General features: G+C 48.9%; 1 protein-coding gene and 1 long non-coding RNA gene across 3 annotated transcripts in view; one reads left to right on the plus strand and one right to left on the minus strand.

Moving 5' to 3' along the window:
- Positions 1 to 24,184, minus strand: KCNE1 (potassium voltage-gated channel subfamily E regulatory subunit 1). Of its 2 annotated transcripts, XM_083819976.1 has the most exons (4): positions 19,501 to 24,184; positions 17,010 to 17,131; positions 14,429 to 15,038; positions 1 to 921 (listed from the first exon to the last, which is right to left on the minus strand). In XM_083819976.1, exon 4 carries the CDS (start codon positions 869 to 871, stop codon positions 491 to 493), a length of 381 nt encoding a protein of 126 aa, XP_083676102.1. In that variant the 5' UTR covers positions 872 to 921; positions 14,429 to 15,038; positions 17,010 to 17,131; positions 19,501 to 24,184; the 3' UTR covers positions 1 to 490. The 2 variants fall into 2 exon arrangements, with proteins under 2 accessions (XP_083676102.1, XP_083676101.1); XM_083819975.1 differs by lacking the exons at positions 14,429 to 15,038; positions 17,010 to 17,131; positions 19,501 to 24,184 and adding an exon at positions 6,714 to 6,852.
- Positions 6,766 to 24,710, plus strand: part of LOC310892342 — a 27,222-nt gene continuing 9,277 nt past the window's right edge. Inside the window, exon 1 of the long non-coding RNA XR_014578056.1 lies at positions 6,766 to 6,904. This is a non-coding gene — a long non-coding RNA (uncharacterized lncRNA). The remainder of the gene's footprint in view (positions 6,905 to 24,710) is intronic.

Raw genomic sequence — 24,710 nt, forward strand, 5'->3', positions numbered from 1 at the left:
TCCACAACACTGTACAATGCATATAATGATTATTCTACACTGGACAAAAATACAAAGGAAATATTTCTGCTACTTCTTCCTGGAAGACAATGGTCGCACTTGAAAATAATTGCCTAAACCATACTTGGCTGTTAAAGTCTCTAGCTTGCGTTTCATCCAAATTGGTTTTAATTACACTGACTACTGCAAGCATTCATGCTGGCAACACCAACATTTACATTTTTCACTAGGTGAAGCTGATGAGCCCACAATACTCCTATCAGCTGTGTCCCCTCTTCGTTGACCTTACAGTGGCTCTAAGGAGGTGGTCGAGCACTTTTGCAGCACTAGGTCCATCACAAACCCATCAGCTTCACTGTGAGTTCACAATTGATCAGCCTAACCTAGGCCAGCACCTGTGGCTCTGCAGATGGGAAGGCAGCTAGCCTGGTTCATAGCAGGTATTGCTTGGGTTGTCCCCATGCAAAGTTCAGTCCTTTCTCCCATTTTGCTAGGAAGACTTCACCTCGGGAATCTGCGCGCTCGGCTGCTCCACGGCCAGCTGGTTTTCAAAGACACAGCAGAGCTTGTAATTTTCTATGAGCTTGGCTTGAAAATACTCCTGGTCCTTCTTGTGCCAAATGTCTGTTGCGATGTACATGTTGTAGGGGTCGCGGGAGTCCTCCAGCCTCCTGGCGCGGATGTTGGTCACCATGACTCCCACTGTGAAGAAGCCGAAGAGGCCGACCATCATCAGCACATAGATGATTTCAAGGCTGCCGCTGGCACTGCCAACCTGAGATGGGGCAGAGCTATTGGTCTGCTCCAGTTGATCTTGAAGCAGCTTAGAGAGGAGGGAGCTCAGGGCTGTGTTGTTAGACAGCACCAACATCTTTTTTTCTTCTGTCCTTTGCGCTTCTTTCCTTCTTAGTTGTAGCTTTTCTAGAAAAGAAGACAACCAGGGACATGCCATCAGCCAAGACATAGTTTCCTCTGTGTCCCTTACTGGCTCCCCCCCCAAGGAAGCTGTCTGAGGGCACACACAGAGGCAGGATGGCTGGGGGGGGCTGCAAGGTCCCGTTCACCTCCTCCTGCCAAGCAAGGCCAGCGAGGACGAGTCCATCCCTTGCAAATATTTGTCTTAGAAACCCTCCACAGTGTGATGCCCTCAGTCTCCACAGACACTGCTGCAGTGCTTCTCCACCCCAGCAGCTGGCCGCTCACCCAGGCCCCCAGCCCAGGCCTACCCACTTGCCCTTACAGCCCATGACTTCTTCCCTGAGGCCTACAGGCGTGAGGAGTGTCTCACTCCCACACCGCAGCAACTGCTTCTGGCTTTGAAGATTGTTATCGTGGCTTCCTTCGGCCCTCTCTCCTCTACCTGCTGCTTAAGGATTGAATCTGGAAACAAAACCTCTCTCCCTGATCTGCAGTGGAAATAACTGAGTACCCTCAGCAAGGACATCATGTCCACCCCCACCAAGGAGCCTTCCCTTCCTACTGCAGCCCTCATAAGCGCATACACCATGCAAAGACCGAGCAAACAAACACCTGACAGAAATATATCCCAACGTTATTTCATGCAACTCCCCATTTGGCCAAGGAAAGGGGTGCACAGGGAGTATGTAGCAACTTCTTGACCAGCAGTGGCTGTTGCTGACTGGAAAGGAAAAGCATCTCCCTGCACCCTCCCTCTCACGGGCAGACAGGCCTCCCCCAGGTAGTTCATGGCTTTCTCCTCCAAACCAAATTGCTGTGCAACCTCTGTGTCATTGGCAGGTTAGGAGGACTTCCACCGGCATTGCTGCGGATCAGGAATTTGTCAGGAGATGGCTACACCAAGAGGCACCTGGACACTCAAAGCCTCCTAGCCATGGCACTCTGTGGGTCCTTTTCCCCTTTCGATGCCAGCTGTGAATCTTTTAACAAGAGCAGCCCTATCAGCACTGCAGTCCCAAAGCCTCAGCAACCAGGTAGCATGACTGACAATCTCACTACAGTGCTTAATTTAAATATCCCTAGAAAATTAAGACAACAGTTTCTTTCTGCTTTCGCCCTTAGCATGTCTGAATAAGGTACTGTTATTCAAGGTGACTTCTGTGACAGCAATCTTGTAATAACGTAAGATGGCTGTCAGTGCTTTCTACAGTTTTAAATCTGTGACAGCAGGTCAGCATGCTAGCAAAAGCTTCTCCAGCATGCCTACCCTTTCTGTTTCTTTCTTTTTTTTTTTTTTTAAAGAAGTACTATATTATATTCATTTATAATACATAAAGAACGAAATGAACCCTTGGGCAGAAAGCCACCAAAAGACCCAGGCAGCAATTACACCCAGCATTAATGATGCAAAGATGTTGTGCAGGACCTCTGAGCAAGAGGGAGTTTTGCTGTGCACACAGCCTCCAGCTGCCGGTAATGACACTGCAGTGGATATGATGTGTCTGGAGGCTTCTCTGAATTGTCTGCACCTCGCAATAGCATAAATTGAAGGAGAAGCGGAGTTAGAGGAAGCGAGAAAGGGACACTGGTCCTGTGACCTCCTGTCATTCACATGGAGAGTAGTAATTTACTGTGTTCTGTGTTGCTGTGACCAAATGAAGTATGCCATCAATTCAGACATGAATATGACCAAACAATTGTATAAATTAACTGCTAATGCAATTGCCTACGCTGATTTTAGCTCCAGATTTGTCTGAAACATTTTACTAGACCTCCGAGCTGTGTGGTCATGGATTTGCAGCTGGGTCTCATTGAAAATCAGATGCCCAGCTCAGGATGATATGTATGTTCTGTGGTGAAAGCTCTGCTCTCCTCAGCATGCAATCCTGGGGGATACGAGTGGCATCAGCCCACACCAGCTGAAGTCAGGCTCCTTCCCTTGGCGAGCGGGTGACCGCAGGGAGCCCAAGTGAGGCTTCTGCGGGCTCAGATTCACACCACTCCAAGCAGTTCCTGCCATGAGGTGCCTCGCCAGCAGGAAAAATGAGCACACAGGGGAATATGCCTTGGTATTTCAGTTTTAAATAGAGCTGAGCCTGGGGGTGGCAAAGGGAGACAAAATCCCCCATACAGAACAATATTCTGATCCAACTCATTTCTTCAGTTGCATGAGTCAAAGCTACAGGAAATAACATCTTGGCAGCTTGAGCTCAATAGTTAAAATCTATTCACATTTCACAGCTGCTTTCAGATCCTTTAAAAGGGAAGGGAAGAGAAAAAGAAGCTTAAACCTTTATCTAAGATTACTCCTCCTATCTGTGTAGAACGTGTCAACACTGTAAAATGGAAAACTGCTAACAACTCGTTGCAATAACTTTGCCTGTGCAGGACCGGCCCCATCTCCATAACCACAGCGGACAGTGATAACAGGAGAGGTGAAGCGGGGGAAGAGGCACACTCTGGTTCCCAAGGAGGAAGGCTCCTCCTGAAATTTCAGCAGGCCTGAAGGCCTCACCCGTCACTGCACGAGCCTTGTTCAACTCCACTGAAATCCATTCTGCGACTGGTTTAGAGCTGTGCTACACAGGACTGAGAAGAGCTGCTTGTCACTGGTCTATCCCATAACAGATGGTCACATCTCACTGACCCCCAAAATCTGTGTTCTACGCTCTCCCCAGGTGTATATTGATGAGCTACAAATCACCATCACTGTCCCAGTCCCCTCGTGTGGCTCCTTTGAGTTTCTCTGAATAAAATTGTAAAAACTGTGCCTACCCCAAGATCTGTCAGAGCTGGTTTGCACACCTGTAATCCACCTGGGTTGGTGGTCCCCATCCAACATCACTCTATGGGAGGTTTCACTGTGTGGCAGGGGGTCACCTCTCCTATCTTCCTGGGGGGACAAGTACCGAGCAGTGGCAGTTCACTATCTGGTGTTAAAAACTGCCCAGAGCAAACATGTTAACAGTTTAGAAACTTTTTCACTGGGCAGTGATTCAGAGGGAATTCCCTAAGGTTTATAACAGCCTGAGCTACATCCTGCTCCCAGGTGCATTGCTGCTTTTCCATTCATTACACTGAATACAGGTCATATATATACCTCCAAAGCAAAAGTGGAGGGCTCAGTGCAAGTTTCTGTCCAAATCCCAAGTTTCTCAGCAGTGCAGATGGTGGGAGATGGAGAGATACCTCCTCCCAGTCACATCTCCATGGAGAGGGTGGGTTTGGGACATCAGGCAAGATGCCAAAGGCAGGTTTCTGGATTTGAGGAGTGACCAAAAGCAGGGGTCTAGGAAACAGGTCTACACCATAAATGTCCCTGGCTAGATGGGGATGGCCTGCAGTTTTTACAATCAGTGGAAGAAGGAAAAGTATCTGAAGGTAGCTTAATTGCCCCTTCCAAAGCGTTTTAAAATATTGCTTATAAATGAACAGGTTCTCAGCAGGTGTACAACCATGCATTCAATCCAATTTCAGTGGAAATTGGAGGATCCTAGGACAGTGTTTGCTTTCTTTGTCTGCTGGCTGGTATGACTTGGCATGCCTTTAGCCTGGCTGTTGTTCTATGCAAAGGTTTCCCCGGGGATTTACTTGCACAGAGGTGGGCTGTTACTTGCAGCCGTGAGGCTTCATCAGTGGGGAAAAAAAAGAACATCCCTAATCCATCGCCACCTTCCCTCATACACCCCAAAAGGCGCCAAGTGTAGAGAAGATCAAGTCCCACTCTGCTCATGCCCAAGCACACCAGAGTCTGTTCAAGCTGATCACCTCCTCAGCACCTCCCACCCTTCCTACAGGAGTACCTGCTGCTTGCCCAAATACCTTTGGCTTGGGCAAGAGCTGTGGGGCACAGGACAGAGAAGGGAACGGAGACCTCTCAGAGGTCTTGCACCAAGGCCCTTTGGCTTAAAAGGCTGCTTGTGGTGGAGGGATGAGATGGCTGAGCCCCAGGAAGAGCCAGCTACCCCCAGAGCCACGAAGCAGGACATGCTGTACAACCAGAGGATGGAGGTGTGTGGGTAAGTGTGGGAAGGCCCCACTCACGTCACATCTCCCTGCCAGCCCAGGGGCTGTCCCCAGGCACAACCGAGGCCACATCTCTCCAGTATGACGATGCTACGACAGACTGACTCCCACGTCTTGATCTCTTGAACATCCAAGTGCTCACAGCCGAGCAGCTGGAGCTGTGGCAGTCGCGTCCCCGCTGCTGAGGAGGTGGCGTAGTGACGGGGGTGCCACTGCAGAGCTGCAGGCTGACGCTGGAGTTCAAGCAGAGCAATTAGCAGCTGCCGAGCATCTGGCACTTATTATCGCTTCTGTCTACGTTGTAAACATCAGAACTGACTTGCACCTGGGGGGCTCCCAACAAAGGCAGAAGGGAGCGGGTCTGTGTGCTGAAAGGCAGGCTGCAGCCTGCTGCCCCAGCCCGGCTGCCTCTGCACGTGGATGGGGGGCTCCCAGCCCAGCTGGAGCCCGGGGATACCAGCTGCAGCCCCCTCCGCTTCGCCCGGGGCTGGCTCCCAGCAGCTGAGCTTCGGTGGGCCCCAGTGGACCGCTAGGGCTTAAAAAGTAAAGAGGTGGTTTTCTGTCATGTCGTGTACCTCGGTGACGTGACCCAGCCCAGTGGGAATTTTGTCCTCCAACACTATGTGGGCAAGCGGATTTGCTTTGGCTAGCGGTACTTCTCTTCCCTGCCAAGGTTAAAATGTGATATTTCTTACGCAGACAGAGGTGGATGTTATATGGCAGATGCTCTTCTCCCATTACTGTTTCTTCAGCTCTCATAAATCAAAAGACCTCTATTTTAATTTGTACCAAGCAAATGTCTCCAGCAATCTCTCTCCCCTTGCTGTCAAGAACATCACTAACCAAGGGACTCCAGAGGCACATCTGCCTTTAAAATATACTGCAGAAGCAGCTTGTCAGGAGCTGATAATGCACAGAAAAGCCTGTGCTACACCAGCAGCAAAAGTTAGCACAGCACGTTGCCCACCTCCCAGCACTGTAAAGCAATTATAAAGCTTCTCCAACGTTATAAAGCAATGGATCTACTGACCTCCCCGGCTCATTTCCCTGCCTGTTCATTACAGGGATGGGTAGGTCAGACAACTAACTTTCTGGAGGCCAGAGCATTGCGCAAGAGAGAGACCCATTTCCCCCCTCCAGCTCCTGGAAATCAGTGCAAGAACGCAGCATCCGGGACACTGCGAGTGTTGTACCACTGAGATGGTACAACAGAGCAGGCAGGGTTGTGAGGATGGATTTGCAGGTATCCACAAGATGCCCACACCTTCCGCAACCCCCAGCTTTCTCTAACACCTCTGTAGCCTCTCCGGACCAGTCCTCAGGCCACCCATCTCTACCTGCCTGAGCACCATTTCTAAATGCACTTTAATGCACTTCTAAACGCACTTCAGAAAGTGCCACTTCAGAAAGCATCACTCTAAAATGCAACTCTCACGTGGTGGGTGCAATCATTTCTTTTCTAAAGCACCGCGTAGAAGCCCAGACCCCTTACACGGACTGCATACATACCCCACTATTCTGAGGTGGAAAACCCAGCATCCACCCCAAACAACAAGCAGTGAGGTTTATCCTCCCAGATGCGGCTGCCCTGGGCTCACACCCAGCCCAGCAGAGCAGGCAAACACTGGCACGGCTGTAACAGCAAACAAAAACCGGCAGGCAAAACCCCTGCTGCCTCTTCTTCTCCATCAGCTCAGCCCTGCGGCGTGCCTCTTGGAGCCTCTCTGCTTTCCACCACCCCATGCTCTCGTCCCCAGCCCGGTACAGACCTGGCAGCTCAGCTCAGCTGGGTGCAGGGCTCCAGCCCTGGTGGGGAAGGAGAAGGGGGAAGGTGTGAGCCCTGGGAAGCCCCTGGGCTGGTGCCTCCGGGGTGTCTCCGGGCAGAGGCTGGCTCCTGGCTCCTGCAGGGACAGCAGCCCAGCCGTCACTGTCCCCGTCGTCCCCGGGATCAGTGCAAAAGGTAAGAGGCGAACAGGAAAACACCCGGGCTCACCAGGCTGGGGGAGGGCAGGAGCCCGTGGCGTGGGTGCTGGGAGCCGGCCTCCTGCTGCAGGGTGCGGGCACCAGCCTGGCCAAGGGTGCTGGGCTGGGAGGTGCTGGGGGGTACCTACGGGGGGGACCCAGCCCTGGTGGGTGCTGCTGAGGGGTGCAGGGGAGGCAGCACAAGGGGAGGCATTTCCAGGGCTGCACCTTCAGCCCAGCACAAACAGCTTGCTCCAAGAGGCATCGTCTGACCCCCACCCATCACCCAAAAAGAGCTGCTTTCCATTCGGGAAGTGCCAAAGGGAGGCTCGTTAATGCACACTTGGAAGCTACAAAGTGAATTTGTTAGCTTTGTAAGGTAGCTGAATTTAAACACATGCGAAGGGTGCTGGTGGTGTGGGATAGCACAGACCCAGCTTCCCCAGGGCTGTACATCTGCTTTCAGGAGCTCCATTCATTGTTCTTAGAGGGGTGAGGGATGTAGCCTGTGCTTTCACTGCCTAGGGTATTGCTGTGTCCCACTGAAGGAGCAGGCTGTTAAAGGGAGATGCTGTGAGGGTGGGCAGTGGCTAATTAGGGAAGCAGTGTGCTGCTCGATAAACAAATTGGTCAAATCCTCTGGCCATGCAGAAGGACTGAAAATAGGGTTAGGGCACTGTGTCTGCGGCTGGTGAGGACAGGGTCCTGCCTGTGCCCCCCTCGGCTCCTGGTTGGTGTGGGGGCACGGAAAGCTGCACCCCAAACTGGAGAGGGTCCAGAAGGAGATGGGGCAGGAAGAGGAGAGCGCGCATCATCGGTGACAGCAGGGAGCAAGCAGTCGGGCCCTGCTTCCTCTTCATGGGGGAAATTTGGGAGAAAATTAGATCACTTCACTTCCTCTTCCCGTGGCGGAACGACCAGGAATGTGTTGGGAAAGAGAATGTCTCAGCATGGGCTGGCAGCCGTGACCTTGCTTTCGGAGAGGAAGCTGCTGGGATGCAGGGGAGGCATTTTGAGCCAAGGCTGAGCAACAGCAGCCCGATTCCTTGTTATTTCCCTTGCTGGCACGAAGGACGAGAGGCCGTCGAGAGCGACTGGTCTGTGCTGGGGCAGCATCTGCCAAACTCAAGCTAAAACACGTGAACGCGCTCTCACTGGGAAAGGGACCTCATGGGTGTGTGGGGCTGAGCGAGCCAACACAAGGGCTGCTCTCGAGAGATCTCAGGGTCTGTGTGGGATCTCACTTCCTCCATCAAACCATGGCTCTGCTACAATGGAGAGGAGGACTCTGTCTTTGTTTCACAAGACCAACTCCATTAGTTCATTATTTTTTAAAGTCACATCCACATAACTTCTATTTGACTTTGGTTGGACCTGACAGGGAGATTACTTTTTTTAATGTAACAAAGGCAATATACAAAGGCTAGGCTCAAAGCCACAACACCACTCCGGGCAAGAAGTTCCTTTGCCCTCCTGGATCTATCAATAGCCATAGGTTTCATTTTCTTCACCGTAATGATGACATGTGGAGTGACTGGATCTGTCAGAAAGTGAGCACAGGTCAGCTCCGGAAGGTGATAAGGGACATTTCACAAGCGCAGGAGGTTGCAGATCTCCTGAATCCATCTTTCTGGTGGTGGTAGGGAAATTTTATAAATTGGTCTCAGTGTTGTTTTGAGGAAAGAAATGCTGAAGAAGGTATGGGAAGTAGAGAAAATAATTTATTCTTTCAACGACTCTTCGCTCTTTCTTAGAAAGGTTGCTGCTGTGGCTCTCACATTAAGAGAGAAAGTCTAACTTATTGCTGTCCCGGTGATCATTATCTTTGGCAGTTTCCCATATGTACCTTGTTAATCCCTCAAAACCAGGGGAAATCACTGGGAAGCTGTGCAAACTAATGTTCAGAGTGTTTCTGGCCTGCTTGTCAAGGCCCTGAGCAGAAATGAAAGGGCAAAGAAAAGTAACTCGGAAGGTGCCTTTGATCTCCTCTGGTCCTGCAATGACCCGAGCTGGGCTCAGCTCACCTCTGCTTCCTCATGGCTGGCCGAGAGGAGGGGAGAACAACCAGGGCTCCAGCTTCATCCCCTGTCCCTGGAGGACCTTCCCACCAAATGTCTCCATTGGGTCTTGGCTGACCCCAATGGGTCTTGGCTGGCCCCTTTGGGAAAAACTTTGGTTCAGCCCAAATGTTATGGAAGTGACTCTGAATGGGGGTGATACATCCATCTTGCAAAGGATGGGTTTCCAGGAAAACCACAGCATGAGCTTTCTGTAAATGAAGCTAGATTGTAAAGTCAACAAATAAAGTACCAGAATTGCACGTAACATTTAGCGAACCTGGCCAAGAGAGCGACACTAATTCAATCGCTGCTATCCCAGCACTAACTCAAGTGCGTCCAACTCCCAAAAGCCAGGCCGTGGACCACCTGCTGCCCCACGTGTGCACGACCTCTGCTATCACACGGCAGCAACGCAGAGCTGCACTTGGCTGCAGAAGCAGGAGCAGTGCCGCAGGTCAGATCCGCAGTCAGTGCCAAGCAGTGCAGCTGCAGCAAAGCGTGGCTTTACACCAGCTGCAGAAGTAGGCTTGCAATTTGCAGCCTGCCAACGAAATGCAATTTAGACCATAAAACCCCACAATGTTATATTAAAAAATGTGCTGACACCTGCAACATTTGGAAAAGACACTGGATGGAGAAACTTCCAACCCCCACAACAAGGTTAAATTCAATTCCCTTGCACTGAAGAGTAATTCCTGGATGCCAGTAGAGGCACAGAGGCTGGAGCGTTACATTTTTATGGTGGTGATTCAGATGAGTCATCCCCAATCAGCAAGCAATCATTGCTTTAATGACCAGACAGGGAAAATTCGGTTTAGTGGTGACCAATGCTGCAGTTTGCTCTTCCGACCATGCACCAAGTGCTACAAGTCAGCTACAAATTCACGTACGCTCCAGATTATGTCTCCCGAGAGCAGGCTGTGGCCATCAGCTCCAGCAGGACCTGTGTGGCAGTTCCTACCCCTTTCCAATGACAGCATTTTGGGCAATCTGCACCTTGTCCCTGCTCGGTGCTGGGCAAACAGCTGGTAGCATCTCAACAGCCACTGGCAGCGCTGGCATCCAGCAGCAGGGCACGTTGCTTACCAAATATTTAATTCCTTTTCTTTTTAAACAAACTGTGAATAATTTGTCCTCAAATAGGTTGAGTCTGGTAAATAAAAACCAGTGGATTTTTTTTTTCTTTACCCACCAGGCTCCCCTACAAATGCTCGGTCCTGTGAAAAGATGTTTTAAAAATGTTGTTTGCATGGGTGGAAATGCCATTTATATAGGGGTTCTCTGTTTCCCTCTACATCCTTTTCCCTCTGCATCTTTGAGACAGAAAACAACAACCCCACGTAGTTCCTCCATAGAAATTGCTCACTTCTGCCTCCCTCAGAATATTTGCTCATTAAAATACTGGATTGGGTCTGAGAGCCTCTCAAGGGTTTCCCAGGCAATCTTGGCACATTGTCCCATACAAAGTTGCAATTAAAAAAAAAAAAAAGAAAATTTAAAAAGTTGCTGCCTCACTTCCTCACTTGTGCCGGCCTTCTCAAGGTGCTCAGGTGCCCCAGCAGGGGCTCGCATCCCCCCCGGGACCAACCAGCATCACGTTGGTGCCCTGCTACTGCCAACCTGCAGCCGCCCTGCAGAAAGCGAGCACGCCTGCTTGACCCCACGTGCACGGGACAAGGTCATAAGGGTGTGGGAGGCCCCAGATGAGTCTCTTCTTGCCCAGAAAGAGGGGGAAAAAAAAGCCATTTTCCTCATTTTGTGCATTGAATCAGAGAAGCCTTAGAGCCGTGCAGGCACACCCCGGGCAGCCTGTGGGGCGCTGCCCTGGAAAGTGGGTGATATGGTTAGCAGCCTCATGAGGATGCAATCAAACCCTTATCTCTCATTTCCGATATAACCCCTGTAACCTCAGCATCACTGCCAGCAAGCTAAAGGCGAGTGATCAAAACCCCATTTTGAGAAGCATGATCCCTTCCAGCCTGTATTTGACATGCCCAGCACCCAGTCTGCTGGCCCACTCTGGTATGCTCCTCGGATCTCCTCGGGAAGCCAGCAGGCAAGGCTGGGCACCTCGGGGTCCCGTGCTCACCCGGGTGACTGCTTTGTTTGGGATCACAGCCCCGAAAGCCCTTCTCTCCTCAACCACTGTCAAGGAAGGGCAGGGGGAGAGCAGGGAGGTCCCAGGTGCAGCCAGGAGGAGCCATGTGTGCAAGAGGCTCTCCACATCTTCTTCCTCAGGTTGTCTACCCGGGATGAGGTGCTTGTTTGCTGTGAAGGTATAAAGAAAGTGAAGCTACAGACATCTTTCAAAATAAAGGATTAATTCGAGCAAAGTACAGCTAAATAGCACTTCAGGCATTTTGAGGGAGGATTTAAAGATGCTGTCTGAAGTTCTCAGTTAAACCAGGTAGAAGTACAAAAGCTATATACTCATAAAAAATAAACCATTATGAGCAAAGTGTCTATAAAACAGTGCAGTGGAAAAGCACTGCAGACCTCCATACTTTGATGCCGGTGTCATGTTAACACTAATTAGTGAGTGGAAAACACTGTAAACTTTCTCCTCCTTTGTAGCGCACAGAAGTCGAAATTCATGTCAGATTTCGTTAAGAAATAAAAAAGGCACATCTCTGAAGAGTGTGCACACATCCAGTGCAGGCTTCAGGACGTACCAAGTAGAAATGAAAGCAGATGACTGGACAGGGGTCATTGTTGCTTATCCCACCTCATGACAGGGTTGGGAAAAATCCTGGCAAACCACAGTCCTGGCTCAATCAGGTAGCAAAACTCAAAGGTTACATTCTGGACCCCCCAGTATTCAAAAGTCCAGTCATTAATGGTAGGATCTCCAAGCAAAGCTGCTCTTGCACACCCAAACGCCTGTGGGCAGAGGAGGGTTTGTATCGGCAATGATCCACGAGGAAGGATTTTTGGAAGGGTTTTTGGAAGCCACAACAGAATCCCTGCATTGTTGGAGGCTTATTCATCCTCCTGTTGTTTGAAGTATTGAAAACCTGACAGGTTTGCATTGTTCTCCTTTAGCAGTACGTTGCTTAAGCAACGACACTATTGAACCTTTGGCTTTTCCTCCTCTGAATCCAGCCACCTCAGGGAGCATTTTATGCCCACGCTTTTATCAACAGGTCTCCCCGTACACCAAGAAGCAGAGATGTTTTATGCTCAGGAACGAGTTTTGCTGGCAGCACTGCCAGAAGAAAGCAAGATCAAAGATTCTCTAATGGTACAGAAAGAAATAGCTGTTCAAACGCCCCTTCCAATCTCACAAGAATTTGCACTAAATTGCTAGGTTAAGGTCGTGAGAGGAGGCTCCTCCATGTGCTAGGAAAGGCATTCTCAAAAATGCACTCATTCAGAAAAGGAGCCAGGTCGTGGGGGAAGGGAAACCTTGCATCCTGAGAAGCAAAAAAGCAAAATACCTTTCCAGTCATTTAGATAAAATAATCGAAGCTATGTCCTCACACATGCCACCCACAGCTTCCTGCGCTTGCATGTAAGGTCCAGCCTTGCCTGCATTATCAAGGAAGGCTTTCAAAGGCAGTGCTATTCCTGACTCTTTTGTTCTTCTTTTCTTCTTTTAAAGAAGATGTGTGTTTTACAGCAGGTATAGATAAGCTTTTCCGCAGAAGCTGGCACACATATCTCCCTGCTATGGTGTTTTTTTTAATCCCTTGAGCAAACACCAGATGCGGGCAGTGTGAACACACTGCTGCCCTTCAGGAGCCCTGAGATGCTTTGTGTTTCTGGTTCACTGACCCACAGCTGGCCACACTTTCTCCAGCTATGCCCTGGCAGCCTAACCGAGGTCCTCACCAGAAGCAGAAAAGCAGAAGAGCCTCATGAGGGCGGTTGGTGGTTTGCAAGAGAAGTGTCCCCCAGTGCAAGCAGAGACGTGGGGCTCCCCCCATGCTGTGAGGTGAGAGGGAAGGGGGAGCTCGACGTGGGCACGGTGAGCAAGCAAACTGCCTGCTGCTGAGCACCTCTGCGGTTCAAGGAGGAAAGCTTTCGATATTTACAACCTAAACCAGACAAAGCAAGCATGAACAACACCACCCAGTTTTTCTTTGCTTGAAAGGATCCCACCAAGCCCTGAATATCAGGTAGCTGTTTGGGCTATGCAACAACTTGTTTGTAGCTTTATAATCCAAAGAGTAAATCATTCTTTGGTTAGTACACGAGCATACGTGGGATATCTTTCTTCTGTGATCACAACCAAGTAGAAGGAAATAAAAGTCCTGGGACTTAGGAACAGAAAGTACAGAAAAAGGCAGCATGAGAGTGGTGTTGCTCCACCTGGAGCGTTTTCCGCCAGGTTCCTCTTCACTTTGCCACACATTTCACAGGAGAAAAAGCAAAAGGGTGTGGGCTGACTCAGAAGACATGAACATCTGACAGGGCACACAGCATCTGAAATGCCTTGAAGCAAAGGCACAGGCTGTGAATCATTTCTTCCAGGAAACATTGACCAGCTCCTACATAAAAACAGCCATAACTGGTCATTTCTTTTAACCCGGTATTTTGCCTTACAGTGGTCAGAGCAGGCATTTAGGGAAAATTGGTAAGAAACTGGTGTCAAGCTCTGCATCCCTTGGTACAGCCCCTCAGCTGCAGCAGGTGCTCCTTGCACTGAATCACACGCTGTTAGATGATTCCCTGCACCTTGCTGAAATTAGAGACAATAGCAACCTGCACAAACTAAGAACACATTAAAAAAAAATCTGCACATTTCCCTAACCACAATGTCTTTGGGAAAACAAACACAGAGGCAGCATCGACTAGGCATACCTCCGTTGGGACATTTCAGCTTTGTGCTGAGCCCACTGATGCAGTACATGCAGTGCCTCTGGACCACAAGGGCATTGCAAACGATGAGATGGAGACCACAAATTTTTCTAGGATTGCAACACTACTGCAGCATGTCTTGGGCCACTTCCATCCCCTACAGCATCATACACAGTGCCTGTCCCTGCCATACCCAGCAGTGTTAACACAGCTGCTGACGTTTTGTTCTCCAGTCTGGAGGAAAAGCACAGCATCGCAGGATCATCTAGGTTGGAAAAGACCTGCAAGATCACCAGAAGTTCCACCATCCTACCAGACCATGTCACGAAGTGCCACATCCACACATCTCTTAAATACCTCCATGGATGGGGACGCCAGCACTTCCCAGAGCAGCCCACTCCAATGCTTGACCACCCTCTTTGGGAAGAGATTCTTTCCGATATCCAACCTAAACTTCCCCTGGCACAGTTGGAGACCCTTTGCTTATGTCTTATCACTTGTCACCTGAGAAAAAAGAGACCAACAGCCACCTTGCTGCAGCTTCCTTTCAGGTAGTTGTAAAGCAGGCTGCAGTACTGATGGATGAGAAATCCCATCTTTACCAAAATTACCAACTAATTCTCCTCCATTTCAAACAAAATCATCTCTTGGATATTACCTACCTGGAGTGAGTGTCCCCAGCTGCCTGCAGGTGCAGGAATGCAGGTCGGTGACGCGTGGGGGTTAGGAGCTGGCTGTGCTGGCGTGGGATGGAAGAAGCCTACCTGCAAGCATAACTAAACTTGCCATGGGCCCAAGTTATGCAAATTTACTTGATCAGCACTTAACTCCTTACCTCAGAGCAGGGCCTGCAATACACGGCAAGGAGGAGAACAGCGAAATGAAGCCCAATGCGAACTCTACTGCTCTGTTCTTCAAGGCAACTCCTCTTCTTTTCCTATATCAGCACCGTGAGTTTTAATTGCAACTTCCTCATTGCAGGGGCCTCATCTTTTAATTACCTAGAAAACCTCTCACAGAGTTTGGGCATGATATACTTGGAGGCAATGATGATAATTAATCTATCTTGAGGTTACCATCCCTCTTCAGTGCGTTTAATGAGTGACAGAGACGGAGCTTCCAAGAAGTGCCAGAGGCTGCAGCTCCACCTAATGACATTGCTGAAAGCGAACCTCGAACACGTGCGGAAAGAGATGAGTTGTGGTAGATATGCTGTCAGCGCTGCGCTCCAACTTTTATTGCCGGCGGTCTGGAGACGTGAGCCCAAGGCTGCTGAAAAAGGCAGAAATGAAGAACACGTAAACTAACGGTTCGCGTGGCTAGTGGTCAAAGGCAGCGTTGGGAGAGCGATACTGAAACACAGCCCAAGAGTTTTGCGCCAGTCCCCTGAAATAAATGGCTTGATGATTCTCAATATTTATACCATCAGCCTTAAAACCTAGCTCCTTAGCACGTTGGCCTGGTTTTTGTTTGTTGTTGGCTTCTTGTGCATTCATGGTTGGGAATTTTTTGGTTAGTTTTTGTTTTGTGCAGACAAAAGTAAGAGGGAGGCAGAAATGCACCAGCAGTGCTGGTTCAGCAGAAGGCACAGGAAAAGGACGTGGGTCCCCGCAGTGGTTTGTGCATGGGACGGGCTGACAGTCGTGATTGCAAAAGGTACACCCACATAAGCTGGTGGCTTCCTAAGGGCCATGAAATATTTTTACTCCACACCACTGGCTCCTGGACTGGCAAGAGAGCAAAAATCTTCTTCTGCTGCCATCCCCGAAGAGGGTCCTTGTTAGACCGCAGAGGTCCTGCTTCCCCCACCCACACAACTTCCAGCCCTAAGAAGTTTCAGTGCACCCAAACACACATGCAGAGAGCAGAAATTTTGTGCCTCCAGAAGGGTGGCTGGCTTGTTGCTGGAGCTGCTGAATGAAGGACACTGCCTGCCTCCTGCCTGCCCCTGCTCCTCTCCTGCCCTGGGGTTTGTGTCTGCATTTATACACTCACGCTTTAATTGTGCATATGTGGACATTTTCTCCCCACACTGCATATTTGCGTTACTTCAGGCATTTCTTTCTTTCCCTCCTAAGCAAACAAGCCTGCTCAGTTTTTTGAATTCCCTCCCACTCGTAACAATAGGCTAGACACGGAGTGAAACTGTCCCTCCTTAAATCAGGCCGTCACACATTCCTCTTGCTTTAAATAAGGGACTATTGCTAAGCTCATAATTTCCATTCTTTCTCAGCCAGCAGCGGGGCTGAAGCCCTCTCTGTTTCCGACCCGGGGCTGACAGAAGTGACCTCAGCTGCCCACGCTTTTTGTGGCACCTGGGACAAGCCGTGCTCAGCCACAGCCTGGGGAGAGCAGCACCTCAACGAACAGTGAGGTGACCTTAACCAAAACGGTTGTAAAAGGGATGGAGTTCATTAAATCCTCCTTCTTATTATGAATAGTAAATGTCCTCAGAGAAGGTATTGCCATTAAATGAAAAGCTGATAGCTAAAAATAAAGTTTCTCAGATCGGGACCAAAATGCTTTGGAAGACACAAAATTACTTCCTTTACTGAAATCCCAAACTGCCACGAAACACAAGGGTTTTGAAAAAGCCACCGTGGCAGAAGCAGCATGGCAGTGGAGCCCCGGGTGGGAGCTGTTGGCTTCCCATCGAGCCATGGCAAGCAGCAGCCCACAGAGCCTTGAGTGGGTACGTCCCAGCCCTGTGAAGCCTGATCCTAAACCCCAGTCATGAAGATGCTCAAATGTGAGATGTCAAATGCTCCATCCTGCTAAGGTGTGCCACATGCCAAACAGCAGGACCGTTTTATTTAGAAATGTAGCTAAAACAAACATTTTCCCTAAGCCGTGGCTTTACTCGACCGCGCCATTCATAATGCAGTGACTAACAGATTTACTAATTTTAAGCCTACTTTGTTTGTTCCGCACCAGGAAATGGAAAATGTGAATTCCTGTTGTTCAGCTCCTGCACCAGATATAGTACATTATTCCCTTCGTTTGGAAAGTTTTGTTTCCAAACACTATCCATTACTCAAACTGTAGTAATGCAACAAATGTACCATCCAAATAGTTTCCAGTAGGTCTCACCAAGAGGATATTGTTTTTTCTGGTGTTATGACCAGCAACACTCATATCAAAAAGCTCCAGTTAGTGCCACCTTTTACCCTAAATGTTTAAAAAAATAAATAAATAAGTGGGGTTCTTGTTTGTACAGAATTATAACCACCAATGATTCACTACCTGCAAGTGTCGTATGCACATCCTGGTCAGTGAGGACCTCAGGAAACTATCCAAAAGCTTTAGCTTCTTAGTCCTGGGTACTTTTGGCTGGCACCAGAAGCAGCAGGGCTCACCAAGCAGTGCTGGGAGGAGAAAACAAATGTTTGCTGGGCATTGCCCTCTCACCTGGCTGTGCTTAGCTGCTTACTCATGCTGTGGCAGCGGGAATAACGAGGGGCTTGCCATGACCCCAGCTGGGAGGTGGATGAATACTTGAATCCTTGTCATAGATGTTACAGATGCTGTTTGGCTGCAACTCTTCTCCACTTAGCTCTGCTCTAGCAAGGTGGGTCTTTAATGTCTTTAGTGTTTCTCATCCTTCACAATAAATAAATAAATAAATAAATAAATAAATAAAAACACATCAACAAACAAACAGAAAAGTGTGACTTAAAGTAAAGCTTTCTGGACAAACAGGAGCATAAAAGCAATACTTTCATTTACTCTATCACACCTGATTTCATCTTAATGCTACATCACCAGTTCAAGACTCACTCAGGCTTCTATAGAAGAGGGACATTTTCCTATGGTTCGTTTTCTTTTGATTTCATCTGCATGGTTATATCAATAGGTGCTTGTGATCTGAATGCTGCTGTCACACTACAGAATGAGCCAGGACATCAAAATTGCTCAAAGCCAACAACAAACCAACCTCAAACTGAGCCTGCCCCTTCTAATAAAAATGACAGGGCAAGCACATACCCAGGAAGTGAAAAAATAACCGAGATACCTCTGCTTTTCTTTTTAATGAAAGCTGCAGCACCCAAACACTCAAGAGGGACTGGGGTCCCCTTGGGCCAGGTGCCCCATGGACGTGATGCACCCCAGCCTCTGTGCCCCGTCACCGCTGCTGTGCAGGGTGCCTCCTCTCCACCGGAGACCTTCTCAGTGGACAGGAGCTGCCCCAAACTGACCCCCTGCTCCCTTCCAGCACGTGGAGCTGTGCCTGAACCCCCCAGCCCTGGGGAGCCCCACATCTCCCTGTGGGTCCTGGACCCTGAGCTCCTGGTGCCAAGCGCTCTGCGCCCAGGCAGCAGCAGAGCAGCCCTGCCACAGCTCAGGGCATGCTGGTGAGAGGCGCATACAGACCTCAGGGGGAAGAACGGGTGCCTATGACTCTTCGTATATTTGTTCAGAGGCAGTTTGGGTTATTTTTGCACTTTTTTTTTCATAAGCTTTTTCTCTTTTAAACTATGATCCATGTCAAACTGCCTTGCAAATATTTACACGTGTAGGAAACAACATCACCACAAATGACAGCTGAAAAAAACCTCACAACCTACCAAACAAGAAGCTGCGTGTCAGGGAGTGACAACACAAGTCACCATTTTGCCACTGCAGCAGTACAAAATTCGTCTTTTAGATTGCTTCTAAAATCACTTTTCTGCATATGTTGTTTTACAAACTGAATCACAGGATACTGAGGAGGAACAAACAGGTCTTAGGTCACCTGTTTAAGGGCAACGATAGAAAGGCTAAGACCAAATCCAGGCACTGATGAGGCCACAGATGCTCTCTTTGCACTAATGCTCCGTGTTTGAAAAGGCTCCAGATGGTGAGAGAACCGCATCCCGTAACATCTCCCACCACCCTGGGCTGCTGCAGCTCTGCCCGGGCACTTCCACGCGACTCAGCCTCCTGTGTAAAGGTTTCTTTTCTGCTGCATGGCCATCATCAAATTTACAGATTATAAAAATGCATTCAAAGGGCCGATGTTTATGCGGATTTCATTTGTGACTGGCTGCATTCAGCCCAGGCCCAGCGAGAGGCACCTTGCTGCTGGTAGGCATGACTCCCACTGACATAAAGGTCACAGGCAAGGCAAAAGCAACTGCCAGGCAAGGGGAAACAGCACGGCCAAAGTTTCTGGTCAGACACGATCCTCTTGCTCTGTTTATATAAGAGGAAAGCCAGGCAGGACACTAGGTGCTGAAGTACCTCCAAACAAGAAGGGCCTTTTACATTGAACTTGCACAACCCAGTTGTCTGCAAAATATAAAAATTGATGTGTTTATAAAAAAACTTTTTTTTTTCCAAAAGCAGAGCTGGGTGCCTTTGCCAGATGCCACAAGGTGTGCCTCCCTCTGCCAGCACCTCGCACAACCCCAGCAGGCAGCCCCTGGAGGAGCTCACGGGCTGCCCCCCAGCCCCGCTCCTTGCAGAGCACCACCACGTGCTCTGGAAAGTGTCTGGGTTTGCCGGACCAGCCCTCCAGTTTTGAGTGCCGGTCAGATGTGTTAAACCAAAACTTTCCTACGTTTCTTCCGCAGGGTGGGTTTGAGTTTACCTACCTGCCCAAACAGCAATTGGCCAACAAAGCAAACTGGGTTTGGAGCAAGGTGAGGGCAAATAATTGTTGTTTTTTTTTTTTTCAGCTGAAAAGGGGAAAGAGTGCTTTCCCTCCCACGCTCCCCCCCACTCCGCCCAGAGCAAACCAAGCACAAAAGCTTACTGTTCTGCCGTCAAAGAAAAAATCCCCTGGTGTTTTAGTTTGTTTGATAATGTCCTGTTAACTGACGTTAAATCAGTAGAAATATGTTGATTTGGAGCACAAGGGCTTCAAGCATGCATCCATCACCATTTTCTGTGGTTGCAACCGCAGAGACATCTCTTCCACTCCATATTCTGTACCAACAAATAATTATCAAAAGGAAAAAGAGAATCAAAGAAAAGGGGTAATTGCCATTAAGATGCTTGCAGTACGCTCCTTCACCTGGCAGCAAGGACACTGCAGCTGAAGACCAGAGGGTGTGTGTGTGTGTAAATTGTGTGGAACCAGTCCTGGCCCTTTGAGGTGCTGAAGAGCAAAGGAAATGGATTTTACCCCATTGGAGAATCTTCAGATGAAATTGTCCATGTACTTTTTTTTTTTTTTTTTTTTCCTTTTTTAATACTCATGCAATTGGATTTGCACTAGCGGGAATGGCAGGGAATAACACTTTGCAGTTCTGGATCCGCAAGTTAGTTAAAAGGCTTTCAAGCAGCCGAGTTCAGCCTCTACCACCTGAAAATCTTTTGTCAGCAGCTGTGAGTGCAGCTTCTAGTTGTAAATGCTTGATGCCTGCTGGGTTAATAGTGCTAGCTGGGGAGTCTGAACATGCCAGGGGCCTGGGAAAGTGCACAGACCCTCCCCCTTCCTCCCACCTCCCCAGCGGGAAAGTTATGTTCTTTCTTGGGAGATAATGGAAAAAAAAATCTGAGAGCAGCTGTTTGTGCTTGAGGATCCATCTGCCTCACCACGTAGAGCTTTGATGCCCGTTTTAAGAGGCGCAACACGGGCATCTGATTTGCTGATAAAGGAAAAGATCACAGGAGGCTGGATGCTCACATGCCTGCAGGTTTGGACCTCACCCAAATGCAAAGGCTGACCTAAGACGGAGCCGGCTAATTGTGTCGCCACGACAGCCAGTGCTGACGCGATTCAACAGCAGATGAGCTCCGGTGTTTAATGCAGTCGCATTTCTAATGCGTTTAGGATGCTCTGGTAATACCCCAAAAATATTACTGCTGTGATGGATGGTCTGGGACACAGAGCTTAAGAAGAATCTGGACCTCTGTGAACAGACCTCGTACATGTATCAAAACATCATCCTGCATTGTCTACCAAGTTACTTAAAAAGAACTTTAAAAGCTTCGCCACTGCCAAATATCATTTTTACCTGTAATAGATGTTTAAAACCAGCTGTTCCGCAAGTCACAGAGCAGAGGAAACTTGCTTTCCTGTGGATATCCACTTTACAACTGGATATTTTGGTACTCAAAAAAAAACTCACAAAACTCCACAACCAAAGAACCAAAAAAAAAAACCACCAACAAAACCACAAAATGACAGAAGTGTTCAAGGAACGTAGGACATTTGCCATGTACATTTTCTGTGCCACGTTGATTTTCTGTGATAAATAAAATGTCCTTTATTCCTTTGCCCTCGTTAGAGTCACTGTAGGCATCTCTCCTGCATCCAGCCATTATTTATCATCTTCTCTTGGAAGCTCCCCATACCTGGCCAGACCCCAAGATATCCGCAGTATAAATTCTCCACATGGTTCCTGTCTGCAGCCCTCTTCATGGGGTTTGTTTGTGGAGCTGGTGCAGGATTTGCTGCGCCATCTGGCAACGCGTAATCAAGTGGAGCACGGGGAAATTGAGAAGTCTGGAAGCAAAATAGCTAGCATCTGCAGATACCAAGCAGCCTTATAGCCAGCCAAGCTGTGGTGTCATCGGCAGAAGCCTGCCATTTCCAGACCCAGGCTCGGCGATTTTGCAGTGTCAGCTGCGGAAGCGCTTGCTTTTACACGGGCTGGGGACAGCAGTGCTGTGCGGGCTGACTAACACCTGCAAAGTGGCAGCCTTCCCGCTTCCCTCTCACCCTAGGTAACAGGCGACAGCACCTCTGGCTACCTTCGGGCTGTCATGAGTGGGTAACAGAGCAAATGCGCCTCTTCAGTGCACTTCTTTTTCTGCCAGCAGCCAGCAGCTATTTAGATGTGCAAGCTATTCTGCATGCCTCGGCTGAGCAGGGGAAGGCATCCACTGCAGCTGAATGGAACAGCTCTGGCATCCTCTGCCAGACCGTACTTCTTACAGTTTCCACCACCTCTTGCAGTCCAGCCTGCACAAGTGGCACAAGAGTGGGATTTAGACAGATTCAAATACACGTTAGAATAGGGCCCAGCTTTTAAACCAGGGTCTGAATCTGAAAAGTCTTTTAAAGACCTAATTAGGAGAGGCCTAACCAGAAGATCCATTCACGATAGGTAGCAGACAGGGATTCATGAAGAGGCTGTACCTGCCCTGTCCTCCACACCTTACTTGTGCCCGGTGACTTATTTTTTCTGGCCTCCTCAGTGTCCTCTCTCACATGCTTGGATGTCCTCTCTGCTCACACTGCAGCTCAGAGCTGCTTGAGGCAGAGACCTTCGTGAGCCTGGTGTTTGCAGAGCGTATGCGTCACTGTGAACAACAATTAATCACAGCTGTTAATCTGAGCGGTTCTTCTTCCCTCCTCCACACAGCCCACGCATCTTCCACGGCTCTCAACAACCCTAATACCCGATGAGCAACAAACCCCTAAAACAACACAGCAACACCTTGCTTCCTTATTGACATTCTGACACAGAAACCGGGCTGTGCATAAAATGAGCCCCAAAACGGCTCCAGCAAGACATCGGTCACATAAGGGAGGCAAGGATCAAGCACTGAGCAGTACTATTTCGGAAACCCTTGGGAACAGAAGGAAGTTCTAGGACATATGGGTGAGTTAATTCATTGTCGTGCTCCATGGAGAAGGACTGGGTATTTACTACCAACCAACAAGCCCTCCCCCAAACAGTACTATTCATTTCCTGAATGATTCCACAGACTGACAAAGCATGGAAAGTTCTCGCTAAATGTCTCTCCCACACAACACAATTTGGCAGAGGGATTAACAGCGTAATGCGATGCACCTTCTTCTTAATCTCATGTAAAAATTTTGACTGCTTAACACTCTCCTTACTCAGCAGCTAGCCATCAGAGCTGCTCCTCAGGAAGCACGTACCAGGACACCGCACTACACTCAGGAAGCTTTTTGACCTACCTACAGGAGCTATATTACAGCAGCACTAGCCTATAATTAAGGTTGTGTCAAAGTTTCCATTCTGTAATGTTACCCTAGAAGGAGTATACAGAGCTGAAGGTACCTAGAAAACTCACGGTTACATGTCAAATTGCTTGGGGTATTGCTTTGTACAGCTGAGACTTCAAACCAAGTACCTTGCCATGACTCACCCAAATGAATCCAAGACTTTACTGTCTGATACAACAGTCCCTTCCCCTTTCTTGAAGATTTCAAGCAGCATAAACCACATTATTTTCATTAGCCTGAAGATTTTTCATCTCACTTTTCCTCAAGGGATCTAAGGCGGTAAAAGCTCTCACTCCTTCTTGTAGTCCTCCAGCACAGTTTGGTTAGCATTCCCCTGCTTATTGTGAGCGCGCTGCATCTGAGCACACTTCCTCAGATGTGGCAACACCTCTGATCCAGTCCTTTGGATAAGCTCAGCTATACACTGTAGAACATGCATATATATGTACATGCTATCAGAGTGAATTGTCTCCATAAAACAAAAATTCCCAGAAAATGCCTGAGTCCTTAAAACTTTAAAAATAAGCAAAGAAATTACATTTGCTTGTACTTCTTAAAAGAATACCGTGGCTGTGCTTGGCTGAACCTTGAAAACCAGACCCTGATCAGCACCATGACTGGTAAGGTCATTCGACCTGTCCCCTTGGTTCACATTCAAGTGGTGAAGCGAGGTCAGTGAATTGCACGTGTGCCACTGGAGCATGAGGAAGTAGAGGCTTACTTGCTGCGAACCTCAAAAACGAGGATGACGGTAGGGAGCTGGGAGGCACTTGGTGTTGCACGAGGAACCTGGTGCTGTGGAGCATGTTTTGGGAGATGACGTGCTTTTGTGCCAGGAAGGGCCAGCTGCTGGAATCAGCACAGCAGTCTCTGTGGGAACAGATGTACTGCAGGTGGGTACAAAGAACCTGGAGGACTGCTGCCTCCACAGCGAGGAGGTGTACGTGGGGGCACTGAGGTGTAGAAGGAGATGAAACCTGAGCCGAGCTTGCTCTGATGTCCAGGTCAAACTCTGGTTCTTTGTCTCGGTTCTTTCCCATACCCAGACTCCCAGTTCAGCCTCAGGAATCTCTTTTGCCTCTCCTTTCCCCCCATGACTTCATGCAGGCTTGGCACTAGCCAGGGCAGGCCTCCGGCTGCCTCACGCTCCGGGCTGAGGTGAGCCTCTCGTGACCAAGAAAAACAGCTGTGGTTGCTGCTGGCCATCCTGCTTGGGACACAGGCAGAAGTGAGAGAGTGACAAATGCCAGCACATAACCTGAGACACTTGACACTTGGCCGCTCTGCTGACTAACCCAGACAGGGGAAGTGATGGTGGCAGTCTTAGGTGAGATCTGGTGAAACCATCTTCTCATCTAGGAACCAGACTAGGCAGAGGAACACTACACCAGCCCTGCTCTCTCCTTTCCCCACACAGTGCCTTGGGTCAGGTCACAGATCATACAAACATCTCAAATACTGCAGGAAAACAACAACAGACACTACTGACAGCTGCTCTGTGTTCTCATTTGCCCCCCCCCCCCCCCCCCCCGTTTCCTAATTGCAAATCAGCTCACCTGCTCCTAGTATTTCTTTAGGTCCTCCCTCCAGCTTTTCCCACCTTTTCTACCACATTATGCTCCCTCTCTCTTCCCTCTGTCTCAGTCTGACCACCACCTCCTCTTCCCTAAAATCTCAAAGTAGGAAATCTCATGGAAAAATAACATCTGGAGGAATGCACTGCAGCACGCAAAAGCTCTTCTTGAAAACCGTTTTCATCTCTCTAAATGAACTTCTTTGTACAGCTGAGGAAATACAAGCCTAACTCCAATCTATCTAAGATGCACTTAGATATGCTTCTTAAGACAGCGTGGGCAGCTACCTTGTTTCAGAAAGAGCCACCTTACGCAGAATGGAAAAGCAATCACAGGCAAGACTTTTCCCTGCAGCACTTTTTTCCCTTTACGAAAATAGAACTCCTTCCAAGTGTCCTTCAACACAAACAAGGCCATTTGCCTTCAGCCAGAATAGTGCGTGTTATGACATGCAATAGGTTTGAC

Source organism: Anser anser (assembly GCF_964211835.1).
Source record: "Anser anser genome assembly, chromosome: 1".
Classification (NCBI taxonomy): Eukaryota; Metazoa; Chordata; class Aves; order Anseriformes; family Anatidae; genus Anser; species Anser anser.

What these genes read in the sequence shown, in the direction of transcription:
- KCNE1 (XM_083819976.1), bottom strand. Translation starts at nt 871, where the DNA reads ATGTTGGTGCTGTCTAACAACACAGCCCTGAGCTCCCTCCTCTCTAAG.